The sequence below is a fragment of the Cardiocondyla obscurior genome, linkage group LG03, assembly GCF_019399895.1.
Source record: "Cardiocondyla obscurior isolate alpha-2009 linkage group LG03, Cobs3.1, whole genome shotgun sequence".
Taxonomy (NCBI): domain Eukaryota; kingdom Metazoa; phylum Arthropoda; class Insecta; order Hymenoptera; family Formicidae; genus Cardiocondyla; species Cardiocondyla obscurior.
The window spans coordinates 7,871,489-7,898,663 of NC_091866.1; the positions used below are offsets into that span (position 1 = coordinate 7,871,489).

The 27,175-nt window shown below is 43.6% G+C and overlaps 1 protein-coding gene across 2 annotated transcripts; it reads left to right on the top strand.

The window, feature by feature from the left end:
- The first annotated feature begins 50 nt into the window (after positions 1-50).
- LOC139113617 (protein cortex) lies at positions 51-25,674 on the top strand. Of its 2 annotated transcripts, XM_070674893.1 has the most exons (10): positions 51-350; positions 569-697; positions 22,052-22,294; positions 22,374-22,446; positions 22,530-22,688; positions 22,759-22,929; positions 23,002-23,200; positions 23,348-23,555; positions 23,803-24,118; positions 24,373-25,674. In XM_070674893.1, the coding sequence occupies exons 2-10, from the start codon at positions 584-586 to the stop codon at positions 24,513-24,515; spliced, it is 1,626 nt and encodes a 541-aa protein (XP_070530994.1). In that variant the 5' UTR covers positions 51-350; positions 569-583; the 3' UTR covers positions 24,516-25,674. The 2 variants fall into 2 exon arrangements, with proteins under 2 accessions (XP_070530994.1, XP_070530993.1); XM_070674892.1 differs by having other exon boundaries at positions 51-697.
- Positions 25,675-27,175: the final 1,501 nt, after the last annotated feature.

Genomic DNA, 27,175 nt, shown 5'->3' on the forward strand with positions numbered 1-27,175 from the left:
TCTTATTATCGCAATGCGTGACTTATACAAAGTTCAATTGTTAAAATGTTGCTTAAGAGACCGTTTCATCCATATATTTAAATGAACATGACATGTTACCATTGCTCATGTAAAAGCATGTGTATTATTATTTTCTTCACTCGCGTGAGTGTACAATTTCAATTGCGACTATCGACCTTCATGTGAAAAGTTTACTTATATGACTTTAATGAAAATGAAAACATCGACATCTTGATAATATTTCGAGCGGTTTGGATTTTGTCACTTTCAGTTGGCACTTAGCAATAGTTACGATAAGTCGTATTAGTGAACAGTGTGGTACTCTTATCATTTGGATAAATCTTGCAAAAGTACGTAATATTTTATTTAAAAAAAGAAATAGATTAAGAAAGTAGTACCGATAGTTAAAAACATTTATTATTACATCATGCAACGTGTAATTCGAAACGCTTGGATTTAACATTTTTTATTTCTACTTTTATTTGAAATTTAGCTAAGCTCGAATTAAACAAACAGCATTATTATGAAATCACATTAACCACATAGACTCGGAATGTATGCGTTGCAGGAATTACGTGGAAAGATGAATATATTTCCGGATTTGCAAAGTTTTGATTGGCAAATTCACGACGAGACCCCTTTGCGTGCCGATTATCCGAGATTCCGCAGACTCGAGCAGGTGGACAGTACAAATTTGGTAAGTCCCGTAGATAGTCTTCCCTAAATCTTCAACTGCCGTTGCGATGCGTTGGACTCCTTTGGGATTTCCAAGGGCATTGCGTTCATTCCGTGTCGAGGCACATGCCGCATAGAAACCCCAAAGCTGCCTCAACAAGTTTCATTTATTAACAATTTAATTTTGCGAACTAAAATATTTCTAATCAGCAGCAAACAACTCTTTTGCATTTTATTAAAAATAACAAATACTGATGCCTAATTAATACTACAAATAATATATTTAATAATATTTTATACAATTATTAATAATAAAATAATATAGAAGGATATGTAGAAAGTCGGTATATTTAATTAGCTTTAATTAATATAACGGCAAATAATTGAATTTATCGATTATCTATAATAATCGTTACATTTAGTTTTAATTGTCTGAATTGTAATTAATTTCAATACACTTTATTTAAATTAAATATCTGACTTTTCCGCGAAGCGGAAACACCCTTCGCAAAATGGGCAATTTGAAATGGACAGTTAGGACGCGGGGATAATAATTGCTGCATGAATTACTAATTACGATTAGATTTATTGCATATATATAAATCGTCATTTTGCCCGACTTCTTTGATCGTCGTAAATGACCGAGAGGGTGTAACGCATATACAAGATAGTTGGTTAAATTGACAATGAAACAAAATACATGAGTCCTCGTATACCTGAACTCGTACATTTTTATTAATATCCGCTGGATGGTTTCTTTCGATTGGCATCACCAAAGTTAATATCCGGATTACGCCGGAGATAACTTGGGACTTAGCAGGCCAGTAGGATTCAAACGCAGCCACCACAGGACCACTAAGGCCCAAATCATCCCCGACCATTTCGCGCTCTTACCGCGTTCCGATATCTGAAAAACATATCCCACAAGCAATTATTTATTTTGCAAGACTTGTCTGAAAGATCGCGTTGCGCATTTTCCATACGCCGCCTTTAATTAAATAAAAGAAGAAATTACTTCGGGTTACGTTACAATTCTACAATAATTATCAACCATCCGGTTGTTTATTTTGCTTCGACGACTGGATGAGATTTATTTTTTATCTCTTTATAAAGGGTTATTGCAATAATTTTTTTTTTTTTTTCGCACATCGTCGAGCATCTAAATTATGAATTATACAATTTTTTAAAATGCAATTTGCTGGAAATTATGCGAATGTATCACGAGAAGAAGGCTGTCTCTTCCTCGACAAGATATTTCTTTTTTGTTTATTATTATTATTATTATTTCTGAGTTCTCTGACGCAGCCAACTACGTCGGAAGCTTTTAATGACTACTCGTCGGTCGAGACTGTTCGTCTTATTCATTACGCTAAGTACTCAGAAATACACCTAGTCATCCACGGCGATTTTATGCACGCTATGAAGTAACGGGTGTGCCGGAAGCGTTATCGGGACGAGATAAAAGGCAGTCGGGAATGCACGCGAGAGATACCCATGATCCGCCGTGCTGGATACAGCTTTCAGCTCCGATGTTTGATATTATTACGACCACGTGGACGAATAATAAATAATTAATGATATATGAAATAAATAAATAAAGCGTAAAAAGATATATTTCAGAGAACAGAAAGTTTCGAGTAAAGTACAACAAGTACACGGAAACACATCATTATTTTCTCTTTTAATGCGTCATTTATCTCTTTAGAAAAAAATCTGGGCAACGTAGGCATACAGATTAATTTGAAAAGAATTAAATAAATTCATAAATAATTAAATGTTGATTATAATGAAACAAGCATGCATCTCGACGGACTCGAAAGGGTCGAAGACAGCGTTTTAAGGTGTCGCTTCGATTAAATAGAGTTCGACCAGAGACAAGACATAAAATTACAGATAACTTTAGGTTTTACGCCACTTGTAAAGTTTACGGACTTTTAAAGAAGAGCGATTTAATTTGACGTAGAGTACATAAATAGATGATATCGCAGGGAGGAGAGAGAGAGAAGGATGAAAGGAAATCGATGTGCGGGACGCCACGATATGAAGCAGAGTGTCGGCGAGTAACGGTTCACATGGACTACGTCCGCACGCAGGAAGGACCTCGGTTCATTGTCGCGTTTCGTCGCTGCATTTCGTTGTGTTTGCTCAAGTCGAGCTAATTATCGCTGAGTGGAAGGAAGACAGAGAAGCGGAATTTGAGCTAAATGTCACCGAGTGAGAGGGAGGTAGGGAAGTGAAAATTGCCGACTACTACCCGCGGTTTCACGTCGTCTCATTTTTTTATTCGTGCGCGAGCCATAGCATCTCCGCGACGTTTCAGCCAAAGCGTGCAACCCGAATTAAAACTCTAGAAAAAAAAAGAAAAAAAATAGAGAAACAAAACGCATCGAGCGTTTCGACCTTTGGCCTACTCACTCGCTCTCCTCTCCTCTCCTGGCTGCGCCGCGGTAGCGGCACGTCCACGTGCGATGCATCGACGTGCTGCTGCATCTTGTACGCAGGTGCGAAGCGCACATCGTCGAGCCCGCACTTCACCGCGTTCAACGCCCGGCGACGCTTAGCGTCGCCACTGAGGGAAGGTGCGACGGAGGTAAGGAGGAAAATCTCCCGGGAGAGACGGACACCGGTTAACGACGAGGGCGGTTTCCTTCGCGCACACAACGGAGAGACGCACAACACCACTGACGCCGGGGATCGGGACGGCGACTTTTTCACACACCACCACCCGCTGTCGCCGTCGCCGTCGCCGTCGCCGTCGCAGCCACCACCGCCGCCGCCGCCGCCGCCACGCTCGGCAACATTTTTGAGCCACACGCACCGCGTGCGTGCGTGCGTGCGTGCGTACTGTTCGTCTCTTTTTTCGCCCTCTCGCCCGATGATAGAGGGAGAGAGCGGAAAATCGATCGAGCTGACGAACCGACCCTTCTTCTTTTACCGCCTCGATAGCGCAGAAAAGCGGCCGGACCACACCCTACGACCTATCGTGACGCTTTGCCGATCGACCGACCAGTCAGCTTCGTCTTTCCGTGCCTAAGGGTGGACCCTTCACCCTTTGTGTATCCGCGGCACGAAAGAATGGGATTGACAACTAAAGGAGGCGCGCGTAAGGGAAGAAAACAGAACAAGCGCGCCGCGTGGATCAACTCTCCCTCTTTCCCGTGCGTAATCTTCCCTCCGATCGAAAATGCCGTGTTTGCCGAAGAAGGGAGCTTGAATTTTATTCCGCGGGATGCAGCCGGACGGAAGAACACTGAACTTGAAAGGTTGCTCTCGAACAAAGCGAGGATAACGCTTAATAACGCGTGCTCTCATTATTACTCTCATTATTACATTGCTAATAATGCTACTTGTTATTACTACTTGTGCTCCTTGAACCTCGCAGCTTCCGCCGCGACAAACCCGAAACCCCAATGTAGCTACGCAGAAAACAGAAGCAACATCGAAAAGACAGAGTGTTATAAACAAGCTCTCAAATATTTGTAACTTCTTTTTTATAAATCTACTTCTAGTTTAGTTATGTAACGCGACGTTAGTCGGTCAGGGTTATTAAATTTGAGCTCTGGTTTGTTCGGCTCTCTGGTCGGCCTCAATTTTTCGTCTGTTTTCGCGGATTACAAGAATCTGTTTCACGATATTATTCGGCCGCAGTTAGAGACAATGGCCTCTTAAAGCGTGGCCGCGGCCGCGATCGTTAAAGCGTCAGGCCGCCGCGGTGTATCGCATATTATCTGCGGTGTGCCATAGGACAGAGCGAGTATGGGCGAGTCGACGAATTATCATGGTAATCACAGAACAGTAGCCGGCCGTACCAAGAGGTCAGACCGATGCCACGAGATTGCGGCGCAAGGAAAGGTACCGGTGGACCCTGCCGCGTCCAGTGGTGTTCTCGTTCGCATCTCGTGAGTGTACAATTCTGCTTCGCCCCTCTCGTGCGTGGTCTCGCTCAAATAAACGCGCTAATGAAGCTCGATTCGGTCGATGAGGTATTTTGCGAACGAACGAACGCTGCTCCTCTTTCCAAAGCTAACACCGAATACCCTTTGCTCCCTGGATAGCTTGGATGCGATTTAATTTTCAATCCTTTTGAAATCAGTGACGCTTAAAAATATAAAGCGACTTAAATTATAATATTAATTGTTTGAACTTTGTGATTAATTCACGTTGGAAAATATTACTCGAAAATAATCATATTTCTTATTTGTATTTATTTAAATTGTTATTCTTCTATTTGACTTCTTTGTCAACCTCGATGAAAAATACTTTTGCGGTATCGAGCGAACCGAGAGCCACTGCGCTACCTTCAAGGATAAGAGAGTCGTGATCCTGAGCGGTGCAGTACAGCGAGATACGCATCTGGAATACCCTGAATTAATAAATAATAATACAATATTGCCGCACAGGCGCTCGGTCAACTGCTTACCGAATCGGTCGCGCTTAGACGATACCCTCGACGCGCTAGATCGTAGCGGCTGGATTGCAACACTTGAATAATTGCATCAGCTCTAAAACGCAAAGCTGTTTAGTCAAATATGTCACAATTTCACCATAATGCATTTCATGCAGATAACGTGAAACTTATTAGCTATCGCAATCTGGACAAAATCGGCATAGAGACGTGCTGCTCTCGTATAACTAAAAAAAAAAAAAAAAGTATTTTTCATGTAGTCACGTTAAATTAACAAATTTTTCACACGCTTTTTATGAGACTGGGGTGGATGTTAAGTTCGAGAAAGACGAGACATGCAGCTTCTGGTTGCGCATGCAAGATGCGAAAGGAGAAAGGAAAAACGTGCCCTTCTTTCCCTTTGCCTATTCGTTGAGACGAATTGCGAGGGCTATCACGTTCATTATCTTGACTACTATCTCTTATCGTTCTATCTTAACTACCGTCAGAAGTGTATCCTCTTACGCGGTACGTTTTCAGAGATGACGCTTAAATATTTAACAGCCAGCGCGGCGCGAGAATGCGTGAATAGAAGGCGAGTTGAGCGTTTGATGTGGACGGATTTTGGACAGCTTCTGAAATATTTGTCACTTCGTAACGCGGGGGCGGAAAAGGGAGAGAGGAGGAAAGGACGAGGCAGGAAGCGAAGCCCCGTTCGGAGAAATCGTCCGGTGATGTGTCAAGGGCAATAAATAGAAAAGAGCGCTCCGCCCATGCTCGACCGTGTATGTACTGGAAGCCGTGTCGTGAGTTATGACTGCTCCAGGTGAATTATAACACGTATAGTGCATACCAGAATCCGCACGTGTGCACCGCTGCGCGCGGACCATTAAGGCAACCTCGCGGCCCTCTTCCTTCGCGTCTCCCGCCGCGCCCTTCGCCCTACTCTGGGCGACGTTCCTCCAGTCATTTCCAATTTGATATCAGAGTCGAGTTTGTTATCGCGAGTCGATCTCCCGGCCTCGCGGCTCAACTCCGCCATGTCAGAAAATCGCCCTTAGAAGGATTCTAAGGACGCGATCGCCGCCGTTTGACGCGTTGGGCAAGCAACCTTATTTTGCGGGGAAAACAATAAACCAGATCGCAAAAAAATAAGCTCAACGTTTCAAACATTTATTAATTTTGTTATTAACTTTTTTTGTTTTATTTTATTTTATTTTTTTAAACTTTTTTTCGCGGGAAGCGTCAACTTAAAATCGCGAGGGTGTGAAAGGAAAACGTACGCACAATAGTCATATTTCAGAATTGGTGACACAACGCAACAATGATACGCACTCGTCGCAGCAGCTATACGTGCTGGACCCGCGAAAGGTCACGCGAGATGCAAGGCCAGGCACGTCTTGGCGCGGTCTAATCCGGTTAACTGTGGAGAAACTACGGTGGTCCTGTGACAGACAAGCGGGACGGAGTTTGTCATAATTATTGACCGCGGTCGCGACGCATTAGGGCGCTTTAGCGCGGATCAGCGCTAATAAATTGCAGAGAGTGCTCTTGACGAAAGGTAAAGATAGATAAAATAGGCTTTCTCACGTGTTCCTCATTAAAAAATTGATAGAGGTTTGCATGTGTGGTTTTTATTCTATTAAAAATTGTTTAAAATTATAATAATTATTACAATTGTAATAATTTTGTTAATTTTATTTTATATTGTGCACAAACAATATATAAAATGTGTTTGTATTTCAATCGAAAACGAGGTTTTAGCAACCGCGAAACGCTCGTTGTTCTAGGACACACGAATGACGGTGCTGTTACGTAATCAGGCAAAGGGAATAGCTGGAATCGGTAGATTCGATCGAATATAGGCACAGCCGTAGGGTGCTTTTGCACAGGCACGCCTGACAAGATGGCGTCCCTTCAACAGCTCACCCCTTAAAGGAGAGACGCGCGACGTATAATCTGGCGAAACAACGTTAGATTGATTCCTGACATTAGTCGCTGACATTAATCGCTAGCTTCCATCTCGTCTTTGTTGAATCGCTTGTTTTTAAAAGCAATAACTTTTTATTTTTCATTCTAATTTCTTACCCATGATTTTTAAAAACAATATTTGTTTACCTCTGTATATATTTATAAATTCAATAGACAATTTTAGTAGATACATTTCTCTTGCTGCTCGTTAAAAGTCCAGAAACGCGAGAAAGCCGAGAACCGTTCGTGGTTTTTACAATTAACACAGAAAGCCCACCAACGTGCCGTGCACGTGCATTTTATGCACCGCCTGACTACTGTAACGGGAGAATGTTCGTAATAATTATCGTAAGATACTGGAATGCAACGCGGTACTCTATTAAGGGATAAATACTTAGACCGCGTCTAAGCTTCTTCACGTGCGCTTACGACTTGGAAACCGAGACGCAAAACTCGGCGCGACATTCGATACAGGAATGAATATCGTGGCCGAGCGCGCGCCACGAGACGCGCATTGCCATTAATTATGCAATTAATTACCACATAATTACTGGCATCTTCGTGACTCCATATCTGCCAAGGCTCTTGCCCGCGTCTTGCACGCGAAGGGACTTTCTTCCGACAAAAAAAACTGTAAAATGACAAAATATTCCGCGCAATTAAATTTTTCATTTTCTTTTCGACAAGATTCGGGTTACAAAGGCTCAGTCTCCAAATCGATACGCCAAAGAATCCAGCGAACTGGCGAGCTCTCTCATTGTGATTCTGCGCAACGAAGCGATTACATCTCCTAACAAATGGCGGCAATCTTTCGGTCAGAAATGTTAGCGGTCACTACTCGGAAACTTATCTAGCTATCGTCCGATATAAAGTGCCGCGTTAGCGCGAGTAATACGAACCTATTTTACTCGTCATGCAGATGACCGGTAGTCAAGACCGGCCCTCTTTTTCCCGCGGGACGCGAGTTTCATTGCGACAATGAATTACGAAATGGCGAGATGCCGGCTTTCGAATGGTCGGAGCCCAGAGCCTTTTATGTTAGACACATAAATGTCTGGAGTGTATGTTCGCATTTGTATACAACCGTGTTAAAACTGCAGTTGCACCGCCGGTTTTTCGTTATTTAATACAGTTTGCAGGGAAAGAAAATTATCTTACAAAGATAAATACGCTTGGATTGTAAAGAAACTTTGATACTAGCGCGCGACATGCCATTAGTCGTAAAAGCAATCTAGAATTGTTCACAAGCGTGTATTATTCGCACTAAATCATTTTTTAGAACTTCAATAAATAATCTGAATCGTTTATTTTAAAAGTAATAAATTTTGTACTAAACGAAATTAATAGTCTTAATAAAGTAATTATGTTTAATGCTGAAGCAAAATATTTTGCAATAATTTTAAGAGAATTACGACCAAGTTTTTTTTTAGTAGTTTTAGATAACGACGTTTGTTTTATGTACTTATTTGGCGTTGGGGAAAACTGTTCAGACCTTTTATCAAGCAGAACGAAACTGTGTGTATTCAAATTCAATTAGTAATTAAAGAGTGAAGTGACACGATCGTTACTTTATTTGTCGTAGCAAACGCCTAATGATCCACAACATTGATCGTTAACGTGCTCGATTGACCGTGCAATTATTAATAAACTCAAAACTCAATCATCAATCTATTATCCGGAAAAAGAATTAAAATATTTCCGGTTAATATAATTTTTCTTTTTGTGAGGAACGTTTTTTGATTGAGAAGCCTTTTCGTGACGATAGCAAAATCGGAGTAGATCGAGAAAACTCCCGGCTACCGACGTTTATACGTGCATTGAATAGCGCTAAAAAAAAAAAAAAAAAAAAAAAAAATAGTTGCCCGTCGCGGTTGTTCTGTCGCGCGGATGCTGAGGCCGTAAAGCGGACAGCCGGAGCGGCTTGGATTTATGAACCGCGCCGGTTAAGCCGAGGTCGGGGGAGTTCTTTCGATTAACCCTGGCCTCTGCTTAACCGGTGGCCCTTGCTAGCAACTCTGTATTGTGCATCGCAGAAGTATGAACTCTGACGTGGCACGACGGACAATTTATTAGCCGTCGACGATATTAACTCGGATCAAATTATACCGGGAGGCACCCAAGAGCCCCGCGCGCGGAATGAAAACGCGCGTAATTCCAACGTATCTACGCGCGTTTCTCGCACTTTTTACGCCGGGATCGCTCTTTTTCAGACGAGTCGGAAAAAAATCGGCGGCAGCATTGCGCAAAACGGCGGGCGCTTTAATCAATTTTCTTGATTACTTCTCGAGCGTGCGCGTTTTTAATCTCGTGGATTATTTAACCGTTGAGCGAAACGATATCGTTGCCGTGTCGAGTCAATACGAAAGCGACGGTGACCCCTTCGGTTCAATGATTTTTAATAGTATTTTACGGAAGGAAGAGGAAGGAAATTTAGTACGCCTACTCGAGCCGATAGAAATTATCCGCATGTATTTATTGGCTAGTGAAAACTGCTCGCTTTTTTTCTCACTCTATAGTCGGAAATTACAGTCGCGATTTTGCGACGTCCCATGCGTTATATTATTGCACTCTTTTGTGATAAAAAACAGGCTCGCTTGAAGAGGAAGAGTCGCGCGTTTTACGCGACATTCGCAAGGCCTTTTATAAAACCGTAATGCATAAAACAAGAAATTGTTCCGACCTTTACGACTAGCTCGTTTTTCGTTGAGAAATTATCAGGTAAATACCGCGCACCCTTCGATCGCTCATCTGCGCGATCATCTCGATAATTTAATTACAAACGCCCGTTGGCGAGAAAGAATTCTGTCGAACATCAGCCTAATAGGTGTGACGAAAAATTAAAAAAATTTTATTAATTTAGCTTAAAAATTGCTATTCTAAGAAAGAATTTTTAATATTGTAGAAATAAAAAATTTTCTGAGCATTTAAATTGAGTATCACAAATTAATCGCATTGTTATATAATTAATAGAAATTAATCACTGTTCTCCTTTTGCACTCTCCACGCACGATTTGTTTCAACGCTTAGAACGTCGTTGCAAAGATTCAATTAGCTGATTGCGTAACATCACCACGAGCCCGTTTTTTAATATTCTTTAGCGTTGCAAATCGACTCTACCCCGAAAGGGTAAAGAAGTCGAATCTGTTGATTCGCACGTTTGCGATATATCGTTATTAATATTATATAATGGCTGCCGAGAAGGAGCATAGAATGTATCGCGTGACTTCCAGAAGAGCAGGAGGCTGCATCGCCCGGATTTTTATTAGTTGCGCCGCTACAACTTTGTGAGCGAGTAACTTGCACCAAGCCGTAATTCTGCGTGTGCTGGACCTCGTGTTATTAGCGTTCATCGACTGGTTTCTTCGTGGTCGGCGGACCGGTTCGGTATTTAAAAAAGCGGATAACTCGTTATCAGTCGAGTTTCGTGATCGGCGTGCGACTTTTTCTTATTTTTTCCAGACGTGCGGCTCCTCGAACAGCTACTCGCGATATCGGACGGAAGGTCGGGCAGAAACATCAGCGATGCTGTAAGCTCCAAGCTGATGCCCATAATGTGTAATTACGCGTAATTTCAGCATAAAGATGTTAAAGGGAATTGATTCCATTTCTCCCATATCTATTCTCTTTTACTTCTAAAACGTGCTTTTTTTTTTTTTTTTCCACCAAGACGCTTGGTGCTGTTTTTATTAATAGCAAACGTATTTATAAAATTTTCTAATATTAAGACTTGAAATCCACCAAGTACCCTGATAAAAATAAAAAATGATTACGGAAGACTCTGTTATCAAAGCGGAGAAAAAGTGTCTCAATCTTGTCGGACATTGACGTGGAATCACAGGATAAACGCGCGTCGAGATAGATAATCATCCAGATTTGCGTCGCGAGTCCATTTTTATAACGGATTCGATGGGCCAGTCAGTACTCGGCCAAGGCTGGTCCGATCCTGGCGCTCAGCTGTTCGTTGCGCCTGTAGGGCAGCACGAAACCGGTGGACGCGGGAGAGAAAGAAAAAAAAAGCAGGAAAGAAGACGCGAGAAAGAAGAGAAAAAAGTTAGAGCTTGCACCTGCCGTGACGCGGTCGTACAAGGTCGATTCGGTCTCGAAAGAGATTGAGGCGGAGAGGAGGCGATAAACAGGATTCGAGTTTCGCCTTAAGCGGCGTCTCCCGTCAAAATCGTAATCCACAAATCCTTTTATCTCTGCAGCGGCCCTCGATAACACATCAATCGCGGAAAATTCGTACAAGACTGTCTGCTCGATGATCCCTGGATCGGTTAATTACGCGTTTGTAATCTCAGCCACGTGCGCGTTTTGATTTTCGAAGCGCTCCTCGCATTACGCAGCGTATCAATTAAGTTCCAGGTAGAACTGCGGAATTTTAAAACAAGGAAAAGATGTGTATATGTACTTCTTTCTCAGTAGATCGTACGATGCGTTCAGAGGATACGAATGCGCGCCGGGCGTCTCGCGGCTTATTAGGGACCGGTCGCGATAATTTACTTCGACCGGGGAAAAACAAGCCGTATGCGAAGGAAAAATTAAAATGTCGCAGCGTTTTTCGATTTCCCGGCCGGTTTTGCAAATTTATTAGACTGGCGCGACCGGGCCGCCACCAGTCCAATGACAATATTAATCGTGGAAACACGCCACCTACGGAACAACGTTAATCCCGCGAGCGGTTTACCGTGTGGCCATCGACGCTCACCGGGAAAGCCCGATCTCGGAATGCCGCAATGTCGCGTAACGCGCGAATACATGTTTTCGCATATCCGTCCGTCACCGTGGAATGTCGTCGCGAAAAAACGTGCTCGATAATTAACACGTCGCGATGCGAAAAGCGATTTATACGCGTGAATGGCGATGGCATACCGTTAGCGCGTTAGATCAGCTCGCGACCAAATCGGAGGTGAGAAGCAGCCAGGCACCTGGTCACAGGGCGAAGGGTAATTCTCACAGGATCACCGCGTATCACGCCGTGACAACGGTACTTGCGACCGTTGTCCTGCCCAAGTGCCCGCGCCGCTTCGCTTCTTGGGTGGCTTCTTGGCACCCCGGGAGCTGCCTCTGCCACCCTCTCTTCTCTCTCTCTCTCTCCTTCTCTGCGCTCTTCTCGCCGAAAAAAAAAAAAACGCTGGGACGCGATCATTTAATAATATCACTAGAGTCTGCATCCCTTTAATTGGCAAAATTATTTTTAGTGCCTTGTGCCGCGACGACCTTGCCGATCATATCTATCAAGCTTAAGAGACAATGACAAATTTTATTTGAAGCTGGTGCTTGCAAATTAGAATCGGGATCTTACAACGTTGGTTAAAAATGAAAAAAAGGTGAAAAAATAAATCAAAGGGGTTAATGTCGATCTACATTTGTGGAAATGGGCGTGATTAATACGTGAACCGCTTAGCAATCGATTATTTCCGCGATTCCGCCCGTCATACTCCAGCCGTCCATCCACGACGGGCGTACAGATTAAATCTATCGAGGCGAGAGGGGGAAAGGGAAAAAAGACCTTCTGATAAATCCAATCAGATCGGCTGTCGACGTGCGCGGAGGCTTTTTTCTTATCGTCCAGTTCCAGTCTCGGTGTAAACTAGTTTTGTGAGACGGGCGGAGTAAGAGGAGTGTACATCCTCCAGTGATCACATAATCGTACATTCACCTCCCGGGGGCCTTCCACCTTCTCTCACTTCGTCCTCCTCCTCCGGCTTCTTCTCCTGTTTCTTCATCTTCTTCTTCTTCACTTCGATTTTCTTCTTTTCCTCCTCCTTCTTCTTCTTCTTCTTCATCTTGGTAGCCCTCGTTCTCTTCCTCCCTTTTCGTCGACCTTCGTCGAGTTTCTATCTCGCCATGCCAATCTGCTATCGAGCATTCTCCTAAGGTCGATCAAATCGTCCCTCCCACTCTCGCGCGGTTACCTTACGCAAGTGCTACTTCGTTCGCAGCGGTTTTACGTTTTCAACGTTTTTGCGGTCGTCGGATTATCTCTGTATACCCACGATCATCTCTTTTTTTTCATCCGCTTATTTGTTCCCTGAGGTAAAAAGAGCTGCTACCTCGCTCGCAGGGCAGTTTTCCCGCGAATTTATTTGGCGGCTCGAGCTTGTAAAAAAGCATTCGATCACGTGTAACCGAGTATACAGAGTTTCATCGTGTTTTAACAGGGGCGCCGCTCGCTCCTGCTTTCTTTCCCGAACGCGGATAACGGAGCCGCGATGTAGTTTGCGTGCGTTATCGATGAGGAATTTCGTGGGACTGTCCGGCGATTCCTGCGTGCGGTATCGCGGCCGGCCGTTTTAATGAACAACGTCGACACGTTCGAATTGGCAATGGATACAGGCTAAGCGTAATCGCTCCAGTCTCGCGGCGGGACGGGAAATGCGGTCGAGACAACGAGCGGTATTATCCGGAATACGGATTTTGCGGTGATATTTATGACCGGCAAAAGATCTAGACCCGCTAAACCCAGGATCGCGAGAATATTCGCGACAAATTCATTTGCAGAGTATTAAAACGATTGTTACAATGTTGGATACTGCTACTGCATACCGTCTTATCTCTCTCTCTCTCTCTCTCTCTTTTAACTTGTCTCGTTTTTGACGCAATCGATATGAATACTGTTAATTAAAGAAGTAAGCGCCTCGCGGTACTTACGACGGTAGCCGTCCTTTCCAAGCTTTCCGAGCCCGAGATGTCAAAACGGCCAATTGGATGCGCTCGCGCGCCGTTTTGTGAATGGAAACGAAATACGCTCTGGCATTCACGTGGGAGCCAATACGGGCCCAAACAGGTGCTTATTGATGGAGATAAGGCTACCGGTAACCGAACGACGGCGTTATCTCATCTTGCCGCGGCAGATTGTTACGGCGATCTCCGCACTTGGGCAAGAACAATTATTGATGCTTGTCGCTTAAACGCGATTAATCGAATTGATTCGAAGTAGGGAATAGGGGGGCAATCGTGAACTTTAGCGATCTCCGCCTCGAATTTTTCTCCAGTTTTACCCGGTGCCGGTTTTTCGCGCGATAATCTCGCCTCTGCCATAATTGCCACTTGGTAGATTGTCGCACACCTTTACCTGGAAAACCGGGTGAAGATCGCACGGAGTGAGATCGCGTTATCAATACTTATAAAAAGGCGAGGAAAAAACGTCAGAAGAAGAAACGAGAAATATCACGGCATTCGGTGTCTTACGTTAGACACATTTCCGCCACGCGCTGCGAGTCTATGAAACGCCAAGTGTAGTCATTACGAGAACGACGATAAACCTCGGTGCCTTTTACTCAAGTAAAGACCTTACGCGCTCTTCTTAATCCCTTCGAGCGTCGAGATGCGGCGATCGCTAGTCGCAGTTATCGAGTTAACTGCGGCGATAACCTGGTGATGCGACTTTGTTGCCGGAGCTCGGGTTTCGCATTTCTCTTTTCCCGCGAAAACGTAATACGTTTTTGTACACATGTTTCCTCAAATCCCTATAAACGTTCGATTGTCACTCGGTGAGCGCCTGAAGCTCGTCCAGGCTCGATACTGGCGGTCTATCGCGTGAGATAACAGCGCGAAGAATTGCATCAGTAAAATCACGATGATACAAGTCAACCGACTATTAGCGAGAGGGAGTGAAAATATTTCCGCTCGTATAGAGACATCGACTTTTCCTTTTCACCTGTCGGATCGTCATTTCCCCTTGAACGGGGCCCGACCGACACAGAATTTAACACCACGCGAGCTCGTTACCGCGGTGTAACATTGGCATGCAGCAACGCGAGCGTCCGTCGGTTATGGAGTTAACTGCGGCAATAACTTTCGTGGCGACTCGGTCGCTTCTCCCCCGATCTAACGAGTCGTCGCGGCAACAACCTACGCGGAGGTTTCCGCGCTCGGTTTCACAACTCTTTCTCCACCTACTTGTGCTCCTCCTCCTCCCGCAATTGTAAGCGGCGCGTCTCGATTGGAGTAGCTAGACGACGTTGCGCGAGCCCCCGCGGGCCTCCGCGCGCGAGATCCGTGCCAGGAGTCGAGCCGCTTCGATGGGCCCACCGGTCTCAAATAATACGATTTAGAGCACAACTTAACTTCTTAACTGCGCAATAACTTTGGTGCACTTTCTAGACGCTGATAACGTATCCCCCGCGCCACGTTATTTTCCCCGCCGCTGCTCTAGAGCGGCCGGTCCACAGCGATAACAGGTCGCGCGGATTAAGAAATGTTGGAATTTTTTTTGCGAGAAAGTGCGTGTACACGCCGATAATTATATATGTAGTTATACATAATTACGTATGCGTGCTTAATTACATAGATATGATTAGATGTATAAACATATATAATTTTACATATCTTATACACTTTTACAATTAATTAGAAAAGATACTGTCTCTAATCTGAGAAATTCGCTAAACTTTTCGAGCTCTGGCGGTTGGCAAAAATTTTTCAAGCAGAAGAAATGTCTTTATCAACATATGAATTATATTAAATGGTGTATAACATTTTATTTCAAAAAGCGCTCATGAGATAAATAACAATCATATTACGTAAACAAAACGGGATACATTTTTATTCTTTTTTTTTCTCTCTTTCTCTTCTACGATGGAATACCTTATTAAATTTTACACTCCGTGCCGCGAAATAAATGCCGTGTGGGACGCGTCTCGTTGTAGGAGGTCCCTCTTCCCCCGAAAAGCCCTCCGAGACCTACGAGCCCTACCCCGACGACGGTATGTCACGATGATCGATCTGTTGTAGCAAACGCGCGGTTATGCTCGCCGCGCGCATGCGGCGATAGCGTTCCCGTCTTGTCTTTGTCAAAGGGTTATACATATATCTCTTTCGTCGTCGACTCTCGCTATCTGCAGATAGCCTTGCGGCTACACGTAAGTCTTGGTTCGTAAATTAATTAGCTCAAGTATACGTCCGGTCGTGACACGTGGCTATGAATTTCGAACGGTCTCTCAGACGTTTTACTTGATGCTTCTTCCATTCAAGATTCTCGTCGAGAGAAATTTATGTGATGGGCCGGCGTTTTTCTAACGCGACACGTGAATACAAGACCTTGAAAAACGGGCGGCCGCATTTCTTACGCTCGCGCGATTAAAAGCTCATTAAAGGGACATTAATCCCGAAATAAACGACGCGGCGAAACTCGCATAGATTGATACAAGTTGATTGCGCCATTAAGCGTGAAACCGCGCATTAAGGCGTTGGGGTGACGCGCGGGGCGTTGGGTGTATTCCACCGGTTTGGTATGCACAGTTCTCGCGATAGTTTCGCGATCGAACGAGCCTTACGGTTTCGTTCGTTCAAACTCTTTCGTCATTTGTTTTATTGTGTAGAAATGACAATCGAACGTTTTAGGGATTTGAGGAAACATGTGTACAAAAACGTATTACGTTTTCGCGGGAAAAGAGAAATGCGAAACCCGAGCTCTCCCGAGCTCCGGCAACAAAGTCGCATCACCAGGATAACTGCGACTAGCGATCGCCGCATCTCGACGCTCGAAGGGATATTAAGAAGAGCGCGTGAGGTCTTTACTTGAGTAAAAGGCACCGAGGTTTATCGTCGTTCTCGTAATGACTACACTTGGCGTTTCATAGACTCGCAGCGCGTGGCGGAAGTGTGTCTAACGTAAGACCGAATGCCGCGCTCAGAACCAGTTTCTTAAGAGAAAATCAATTCTCGTCAAAGAATTCGAACTTGGACAACGTCTTTTCGCGTGTCGTCTCTTTAAACTCGCCCTCATCTCCTATACTTATCTTTTATTCCCTCCTTGTACTTTCGATCCGATACTTTTCCGCGGACCAGCCGCACTAAGTTTTTGCACATCAGTTTGATCTCTATTTCACTGACAATTACAAATTAGCACTTTATATCGAGCAACGAAAGACGCCGGCGTATTTCTCGTCGCAGTTTTTTAAGACCGGCAAGACGGCGGCGATTAAACGAGTTTTTATCGGGCGGCGGTAATAACACAAAATCATGCTGACGACGGTCACCGCGGCCGGATTGGCTGATTGGGAACGATAGCCCGAGAAAGGTCTACTTCTCCATTAATATGTTATCTCACAAAACAATGGCTAGGTCGTGCTTCTTGCACCATCCGGGATTTATCTCGGAAGAAAAAGCAGCGGGACGGACAATCGCCGGGGGCACAAACGTTACTCTGCGAGAGGGTGTCACGGAAATGGAAAAATAAACGTATGATGCCACAATCGGCCCATGGATTAAAGAATCTAAAAAGTATTTGATTAAAACTTTCTAGTATATCGTTTTTTAAGCTCGAGTCTCGAGTGTACATGAAAATAAAATTAATCAAAGCTCTAAGTAAATCAACAAAATGGAATTAATTAACTATTCTGAAAACTTTAAATTTATTAGAACATCAGTTTAACTACTGTTCCATTCTCTTGTTGTTCTAAAATTAATATATTTTTTAATTGTTATCTTTTATATTTAAATATTTATTTTTATTTAATATATATTTTTTTTTTATTGTGCGTCAAACTTTAGATTCGGAAAAGCCTATATTGCATTATAGGTACATATAACACAACGAAAAAAAGCTAAATTTCTCGCAATTCGAAATTCAATTGACGAAGGAAGGATGGGGTGGTGAGAAGTCGATGCGGCTTGCAATGCATTGACTTACCAGCGTTGTTCCTATGCACGCGTCGAAGTCTCTAGGGACGTTTCCTTCTCGAATACGGAGCGAGGCACGTTTGCGTGCATCCCCGCTTCTCCGGAATAATGTTGCGTTTTGTTCCTTCGCGTGTTATCCGTGCGCCGAGTTCGCTGCAGTTTGCAGCCTCCCTTTTCAACACTCTTTTGAATTTATCTTTCGTCGAGAAGGAGTTTTCTTCGTATATCCACGCGTAAATACTTAAGCAAAACTAAAGATGCAGTTGTTCAGGTTGCAGTAAATTCTTTATTTTCACCTTTCGTTTTTTTTTTTTTTTTTTTTTTTTTTCTATGAAACGAGGTGATTTTGGAAACGCAAGTAGAAGCGTAGCCACATTTTGTCGTGCCAGCGTCAAGTCATCTGTGGCAAAGTATCACATTTCCTTCAAGTTTAACGGAAGCGACGAGACTCGCGCAATCGTCTCCATAAAGTCTCGTTCCAATCGCGTAACACGTTTACTCGGCGCGGTTTCCGCGCGAGATACCCAGCGAGCGAGCGGGGAAAACGTTAAAAGACCTAACTGTATTTCCTCGGGGAATTCGAAAAATCATCGCGCACCGAGATCATTGATCCTTGATCCTTGTAACGACGCGAGGCCTCCGGGATCCTCGTTTGCTGGAATGATTTTTTGCCTTTCCGCTCGATCGATCCCGACCGGCATGGCGCGGTGCGGTGATCACAGCCGACTCCCACTTCCTCGATCACTGCACCGAGTAACCCCGCGGCGTAATCTAACTCGGCACGCACATTGGAATTTAAACGCACTACGTAGAATCGCGATCATATCGCGAGGCGGCGGTGACGACAGCGGCGAAGACGATTTCCGCCGGAAATCTTCTGTGATACTCAGCATTCGACGAATTTTATCGCGTGACCCGTTCGCGGCAAACTCGATCGCGACAAACCACGCCTCACGATACAGACGCCGAGACTAGTTAAGTAGAAATGCATTTCTGCATCGTGCCAAATAATCCTGAGAGCGTCTCATTAGGAGCGTTTTAAGTTTTCCCATAATCACGATACTAAATCCTGTAGTTTTTTCTTTTCTTTCTTGTTTTTTTCAAGATTAGTCTGCTTTGCACATTCCGAGAGATCAATATTTTTCGTTACACAAGAAGTAAAGTGTTGCAATGTATCTTTTCGCAGTGTACAATGAAAAGGTACGGAGAGTACAGACTCTCGAGCGAACGCGATCGAGGTCTCGATAACTTTGTAATCTTCCTCTTTTATCTCGAGGAAGAGAGGGGAGAGAATCTTTTCATCATACCTTTACTTAACTAATAATCTTCAGCGTCTATAACTTGATTGTCAAGATCGTGACGCGGTATTAATCTAGGTGAATTCAATTAAACGATAGTTGTACTTGATATTCTTCCGTAAAACATCCAGGGTTTTTCTGTCAATACTTGGATACCGTAATTTAGCGCAAATTACGCTATACGTTGTCCAACTAGCTATCCGAATCAGTTCGTCATTGATAAAGGATTGTAGGACGGGAAACTGGGCTTCAAGGTCGAGGATGCAAGTGGCGCGAAACGGAGCGATCATGGCCGATTCAAGATCCAAAACTCATTTCGAATTTTTCGTCGTTTTTCGTTCTCCTCCAACCACTACGTAGCAACTGCAATATCCTGGCGATCTTCAAAAGTTGGTCGTCTCGATTATTCGCTCGGCCGACTCGGCAAAACGAGACATCGGCGACCGACCGAATGTTAATTCAAAATCGGCACGATCACAGGAAAAAATTTTATATCTCTTCCCATCGTCTTTTCGCTCTCATCCCACTATTGCCCCGCTCGGAAGAGTGAAAAATTAGCAGAATCGCGACGAATCCTGCCCTAGGATAACTCGGCACTCCTGCTTATCCAAGCATCAGCGGGCGACTGAGGGCTGCAGACAGCGGACCCAGAAACGGGGCCCGCCACGCCACGCCAAGGCGGCCCCCGGCTCGCAAGCCCCCCTCGCCCGTGTCTCTCAGGACCAGTTCGGTTGCTTCGCCGCATGCGAGGGAAGGCTGCTGTGCACCGGAGGACTCCCCACCCGCAGGGAACCTACGTTCTACGTCCTACGTCGTGCATTCCGTGTCCTGCGCCCCGTCTAACCAGGGAGAAGGCCCGTCCTCACCTGATCTCGGCGCACGCATTTTGCACCCTCAAGGAGGATCGTTTTTGTGTCTTTCGGCGCGCAACGTGCACACACGCTCTGCAAGGTTTCAGTCCAGGTTCAGACAATGGAACTTCATTGAGGAATTAAATGTCATTTAATTGTTTTATAAGTAATTTAAATAAAAATATTAATTTTAAATATTATTTTTTCATTAAATAGTTAATAAACATGTTATCTCGAAAGTTAATGAGTAAAATATTTAATATAAAGTATATCAAATTATTTTCTCTCGTGAATTCTCCTAATTATTTAAATGTTTTAATAGCAATTTTGTTACAAACATGGAATAACTGTAAGTGTGTAAATAACTTTTTTAATCGTCTGTAATTGCTGAAGCATAGCGCAATGTCTCTCAAATCAATGGAAAGCTAATTAATTAATTAATTAATTAATTAATTAATTAATTAGTCATTCTCCGGACGAAACAAACTCGTAAACAGAAGAAATACCAATAAATAGGCGTAATAATTCGTTTAGGGTAAAGCTATGGATTCGCCAACTCGTTTGCTCCCTTTCCCCCGCGGCTGTTAGTGCTGCCAATCGCGTTATGTGCCCCCTGATGGTCCACCTGGTCCAACCTCTTCGCATCTGAAGGGAGCCAATCGCGTGTCTAACGTACAATCTAATGCTGCTCTCGTAACGGGTGTCGAAGGTGGAGGGAGTCGGTTGCGCTTACGGATCGCTTTGGCTGCGAACAATTTTTAAATCGTCGCGTCGTGCCATCGTACTCGACCGGCGGCATGCCGAGAATCTCCTTTTGAAATTGGAATATCTTTTCGCGTGGGACATCCGAGAAACAAAATACCGATTTTCCGCATTTTCAATTTTTTGCGTAAACAAGAAACTAAAAAATAAAATCGGTGCGAGACTAATAGATTTCTGAAACTAGAAATGTCTTCAGTCTTTTTATATTCAAATTCAAGTGTAATGAAATGTACATGAAAAACGCACGTATTTTTTTTTTTTTCAAGTCCTCTACAATGAGCGTATAATATTATACGAAATCGATGTTTTTTCAGTTAGATAAACTGCATTTCTGTTGTACAAATGTTACATTATATCTTCCTAAAGTTTGCTCAATATCTTGCAAATTAAGGTTCCATAAGACACGACGCGCAAGCACACAAGAGCATTTTTTTCTTTTTTTCTCTCTCTCTCTCTCTCTTCTAAACGTATGCGTATGTGAGATTGGTCCAGCTACGGGAATCAGGTTCAGTAACTTGTTCCATCCATCACTAGCCGGAACAGCCAGATGTTCGCAGGGGGTACAATAGTCGGTATAAGGTATTACCCCTTCGTGCATAATGCCGCCAGCAAAAATTATCCAGCGGCACCCTCCGCACTCGACCACTCTTGGAACCACGTAGAAAATTTTGGATTTTACGTCTGATAGAATCTTTTCACTTTCTACGCGGCGGTCTGTTGCAGAAGTACGAAAACTATTTCCGCCAGGAGATCCATTGCGCGAACGCAGCGAGCCCGAGGCATGCAAAAACGAGAAATCGAAGCCTCGATCTCGAGTGAGGGAACAATTAATTTCGCCGCTCTATTTCCTTCAATCACTCGCGTCGAATTGCGATCTGCGACGATTGTGCGCGTTGCGATATTTTACGCAGAATGCTCCGTGTTTCATACAAATGTCGTTAAATTAAATGTAATTGGACTTGGTCGCTGAAGCGAGAAAACGCTGCTTAGATCGGTGTGTCTAGAAACGACTGCCGTAGCTCTCTCTCTCTCTCTCTCTCTCGCTCTCACTTTTCATATTTATTGTCTCTCATTTCGAGGAGCATCTCCTGCAAGAGACAGAGTTTTGCCGCAGGTGGTATGGCCCACGAACAGCGCGAAGCATATGCGTGGCGTTTTCGCATTACGTAACGTTGCTACTGACCGGTTCGGGCCCCACTGAGGTCTCCGCCGATTTACCGTGGGAATGAAGCTTTCAATTAACCGCGACGGTAGCGGGTTGACGATTGAGCGGCGATCGATCAATCACACCGATGCAAATTAATCTTTAGCCGAGATAAATCCGGGATAACGCGTTTCTTCGTTAAAATGCTGAGAGCATCCTAGCCTAACACTTTCCGGGAAATTTGTAACCATAGTCGACGGTCTAACAGCTTCGCTTTCGTCGCAAAGTCCCCGTACTAAACTAATCAACTATTCATGTGAGATTTTTATGTCTTATCAAGGTACCGCGAAAATGGCTTCAGTTCTCTACCCCGCAAATCGATGAAAATCTCGAACAACGCAACGTACAGATGTTTCAAGAGCCAAACTGCATAACGATTCGGTCGCGACCTCTAACATCGAAATCGACTTATGCGGGGGACAGATTCATACCGTGTCGGCGCAATCACAACTTCGAGATGGCTCATCACCTGTTGATGAAAGATGACCTGAAAGATACGTGTACAATAGACGTTTGTAAACAGGTATAAACAGCTAATAAACGTACTAAATTATCGTGAAACAAATTGCCGAATCGTTCCTTTAATCACTCTTAAAAAATAGATCGAATCACTAGAAACGACGTACCGACGTAAAGCTATGCACGCAATTATGGTAGAGCAGAACTTAATACCAGGTAAATATATATATATCTAATTTTTTTAAACGTTACCCGCGTCTTTACCAATGTTAATTAAGATGAAATATATTCCTTGGCAGATAAGGATCAGAACAAGATATTACGGTTCAATTCGTCGGTGCGGTCTCGGAAGCTGCTGCATTCGGAATACGAGAAAGGAAGCTGGAAGTGCGCGCCGCGCGAGAAACCCCTAATAGGAAGCATGGACAAGATGTTGTCCTTGCCCGATTGTTTGCTAAGTATGTCGTACTTTTTGCTAACGGTATTTCAGTCATCTGTTAATCTCTCAAACGACTTTCGGTATTGAAGGTAACGATAACAGCGTCGACGCGATCGATTGGAGCGGCAACGACACGATCGCCGTGGCCGTTTACGATTATCTGAACGTATACGGCATCAACGGCGAAAAATTGTCGTCATACAAACTCCACATATCCGTTAGCCACGATAAAATCATCGGCATTAAGTGGAGTAACGACGGTTAGTGTGGCGCGAAGCAATCGCATCAGACAATTTTTTTTTTTTTTCTAATTAAACAATGCATTGTTTCAGGCACTAAATTGATAATATCCGTCTCCATCAATTATACAATGGGAATGCACGGGGCAAGATCGAGTCTCATGTTATATGATCTCGACAAAAATGACATCTTATGGAATCGTCCCTGCTCGTGTGAACGGTGTGTGCTGGGTGAAAAAAACTGCGCTAAACGCTGCATGCGCTGGACAATTCACGATCAGCAGATCGTCACGTAAATATCAATTCTATACGCGAATATATGTATAATTCGTTTGCAGCGAGATAAATCGTTAAAGTACAATATTAAGTGTACGATATTAAATACATATAGACCGAAAAAAAAAAAAATATATATAAAAAAAAATTATTATGTCTGCAGTGCCAGCTTCGACAAAATATTACTATACGAGTCTAGCACGGGTGTTTTGCTGGACTGCCAGTCCAAGCATTCGTCCTACATCTTAAATCTAAGTTTCTCGCCGAACTTGAAATATCTCGTTTCGACTGGAGAAGACAAATGCGTTCGAGTGTTCACTTGGCCAGAATATACCTCTTGCTTCGATATCAAATTTGATAAGGCGATGAAGGTACGTCATTGAAATATTTCGCGTCCGTAATTTTTGATAACGAAAAAAAAAATTGTATATCATTAAAATTGAAATTAAAGTAAGAGAAGTAACGTAAAAATGTATTCACTTGGAATGTCGGTCGTAATTAAAAATTGATATTAACATTTAAATTATTTCTCAACTGTTAATGTTGCTCTACACGAAAGATATTTTTCCAACGACAAGAACGACAATGATAGACGTGAAAAATATTGGTACTTGGCAGGCACTCGCCTGGCATCCGCAAGTGCCCGATTTACTTTGCATAGGCGGACACAAGGACGGCTCGTTGGCATTATGGAACGTCAGCAAGTGTGAGATGATATCCTTTGTGAAAACCAAGTTTGACGGTTGCGTAAAGAATCTCGTCTGGAATAAGTTGAGCGGCGAGCTCGTGGTGCATTGGTGTTATAAAGAGGACAACAACAAATACACCATCGTCGCGGTGCTTTCCGATCTAAAGCGAATCGTCGACGTGTTGCCACTGGGTAAAGAAATGCAGCTCTCCTTCTTGAAGTTTAACGCCTCCTATGAACAGCTTGGTACGTAAATCCTTTTTCTTTTATTTTCTCTTCTTTCTCTTTTAGTTCAAAGATATCCACGAAGCACGCAGTACTTTTAATAAATCCTTTCTCGTATAAAAATTCTTCAAGAGGTGCGCTTTATTTTCGATGCTCGTTTTAAATGTTGTTTTCAAGTATTATCATTCATTTAAAATGTATTGTCATTTAAAACGTGTATTTCTCCTTTTGAAATTTTATCCTGCAACTGCATTCAAACCAGACATCTGTTACAGTGACGTTTTGCTACAACAGTAACGTCTGCACAGTATGGAATTTTTTTGGTAACGAGAAGTCACTTCGAGAACGACGTACGCCTCGTCATAGTTTAAAACGGCAAAAGGAGAATAGCGTCTTGATTTACAATCTAATTCGATAACATTTTTTTTTTTCCTTTTAAATGCTTTATAATAATCTATATTTTACATAGAATATATATGTTGAAGAACCAATATGTTTTAATATTTGCAATATAATACATATTAGGTATCGTTTTATAATTAATAAAACCAAAGTATGGTTTTAAAGTAATGAAATAAAAAAGCTAGTTCTCCCAAATGAAATTTTAAAACGTAAATTAGTACATATTTGTACAATGCGATAAAATCAGATATGCTAGGCGCAAAATGTTAACAAGTAGATGGTAAATCGTAGATCGTAAAACAGCTCGCTTCGAAATGGCCATCGCCGTGCGCCGACGCGATTCGCGATGCAGATAATTGCAGTTCGGTAAATCTAATGGTGCTAAGAAGCCGTTCGGAAGCGCTAATTTAGCGACGATCGTAAAATGTAATTTCACGCCGCGAACAGCCGACTTATCTTTGCGATAGATCGGCATGCTTACGGCGCAAGAAAGGTTCGCGTTGACACGCGATATGTCGCTCGGAAGAGAACCATTGTTTGATAAAACAAATACAATTTAGCGCGTAATTAAGAAGAAAAAAAAAAAAAATCGCAAATGATGATCGTCCATTGACGATGGACTTGCCGTTGTTTTTATATGTAAATCTGCGCGTATTTTATTGTATAAAGCCGTATCTATAATCTCGAGAAAAAAAATTATGTATATAAAAAAATTTAATATTTTTATTTTATTATTTCATTATAGTTAAAGTAGAGAGTATTATCGCTATTTATATTGTATTAAAATAAATGCGTTGTTATTGCAAAAAGATTAGAAAATTGCAAAGAAAGCTTGTACTTTTGTTGCAACAGATTTTGTGATTTTTATGACAGTCAAGAATGTTTTCCTAATGTCCTTCTCTCCCGTGTCTCTTTCTCCCGCATGTTCTAGGATACGAAAACGTGGACGCATCAATGACGAGCGCGCTTGCTATCGGCAATGCTGTGCGACCTGGCTGGTTCAGCCACTCACACACGAACACCCGCTGATACGCGGCAGAAGGGTGCAAAGGCCGAGAGGAGATTACACGAGAAAAGGAATACGCGAGCACGCGACACGCCACGGAGAACACCCGCAATTTCGCAACGCGCGAAAAACGCTACGAGCGCAGCTGCGGGTCGTTCGTTTATTCGCTTGGCCGTTCAATTTTCTCTTAGCATCCGGATTCCAAAGGGAGTAGATCGGATGGAGCCCGGCCAAGTCGGCAAGATCGCATCGGAACCCCGGCGATCCTCCGAATTCGCGCGCGCAGCGAGAAAAAAGAAAGGAAGAAAAAAGGATAAGGGAAAAAGAGCCCCGAAGGGGAAGCCGGAATTCGGTAGTAACGGTATACGGGAAGTGTAGCGCGTAGGTGGACGTCCTTGATTCCGATGATAGCGATCGGGGCACCTCAGCCCCCCTTTCGTTCTCGCGCCGTCTCTCCCCCGGACACCACCTCCCTTCCCCCTCGACCGATTGGGCCGCGACGGAACTGGATTGCAGGACCGGTCGCACAGTCACGTGTCGATGACTTTAGCAGGAATCGATGACCGAGGAGAAGTCATGCCCTCTTCTCGATTGGGCCGAAAGAAAAAGATATTGCGATTTCCACGCGTCGTCTTTTGATGCTCAAAAAAAAAAAAGTCCTTTTTTTTCCAACAACCACCGTCAATTTTCGAATGTCGGAACAGTGGCAGCTCTCAGAAGAGATCCTGCCACGCGCAGATCGCGATAAGAGCTGCGCGCAACAGTTTGCGTCATTAATAATCTTAACGTTAAACTAGCACTACCATTTAAACGGTCTCGGGATGTAACATCGATCAAACGCGTGAAAGACTGACAAATTATTGTTCGATGTAATGCGTCGGCTGGTTACAACGTCGTTCGCGTATAAGCTAATCGCCGCGAATGATCCTCACGATTGAATCGTTTAAAGAAAATAAACGTCGTATTTGCACAGCGTAAACTTGTAATTATTCTAAAAACAATGATTTTAATATAAAGTTTATAAGTTAAGGTGGTTGTTTCGACGTCAAACGTTACCGTCAGGTGTCGGAAGAAAAAAAGAAAAAGAAAAAAGAGAGAGAGAATGAATGACAGCTTGGACAACTTAACAAAGTCGCAAAATTAACGCGCGGAATTAAACGTTACACCCGTAATTATATGTATGCCGACCGAGGGGACTCTCTTTGGGCAAATTTCACGGCGCGAGGATGCCAGCGGCCCTCGTACTCCCGTTCGTGCGAGAGCGTACGGATCGTGTCGCGATACCGTGAATTTACGACGGTCACCGAGCGAATCCATTTGTTTCATCTGCATCTGCTTAGCACGCTAATACCACTTTCCGCGTATTTCTCGTTTCGCATCGCCGGGCCCTTCTTTTTCTGTCCCGAACGGAGAACTACGGATTACTCCCTCGACGCTACATTTACTGAAACGTGAACGAGTTCGTCCGTGATAACCAAAAAATTGAAAAAAACGCAGAGGGCACTTTGCATTCTCGCGAATATAACTCGCAAGTAAATAAAAATTACTGTCGAGGCGAGCCGACCTTTTATCGAGACGCAAAAATGTATCCTCACGTGAGAAAGAGTAAGAAGCGTAAAAAGTACCGTCCGGCCACTTGCGAAAGCGACTTGCAACTCGCTTCGCTCATT

What these genes read in the sequence shown, in the direction of transcription:
- LOC139113617 (XM_070674892.1), top strand. Translation starts at nt 554, where the DNA reads ATGTATGCGTTGCAGGAATTACGTGGAAAGATGAATATATTTCCGGAT. An exon ending in CAATAGACGTTTGTAAACAG is followed by an intron (nt 22,295 to 22,373) that starts GTATAAACAGCT and finishes CTTAAAAAATAG; the next exon opens with ATCGAATCACTAGAAACGAC. An exon ending in CTTGCCCGATTGTTTGCTAA is followed by an intron (nt 22,689 to 22,758) that starts GTATGTCGTACT and finishes TCGGTATTGAAG; the next exon opens with GTAACGATAACAGCGTCGAC.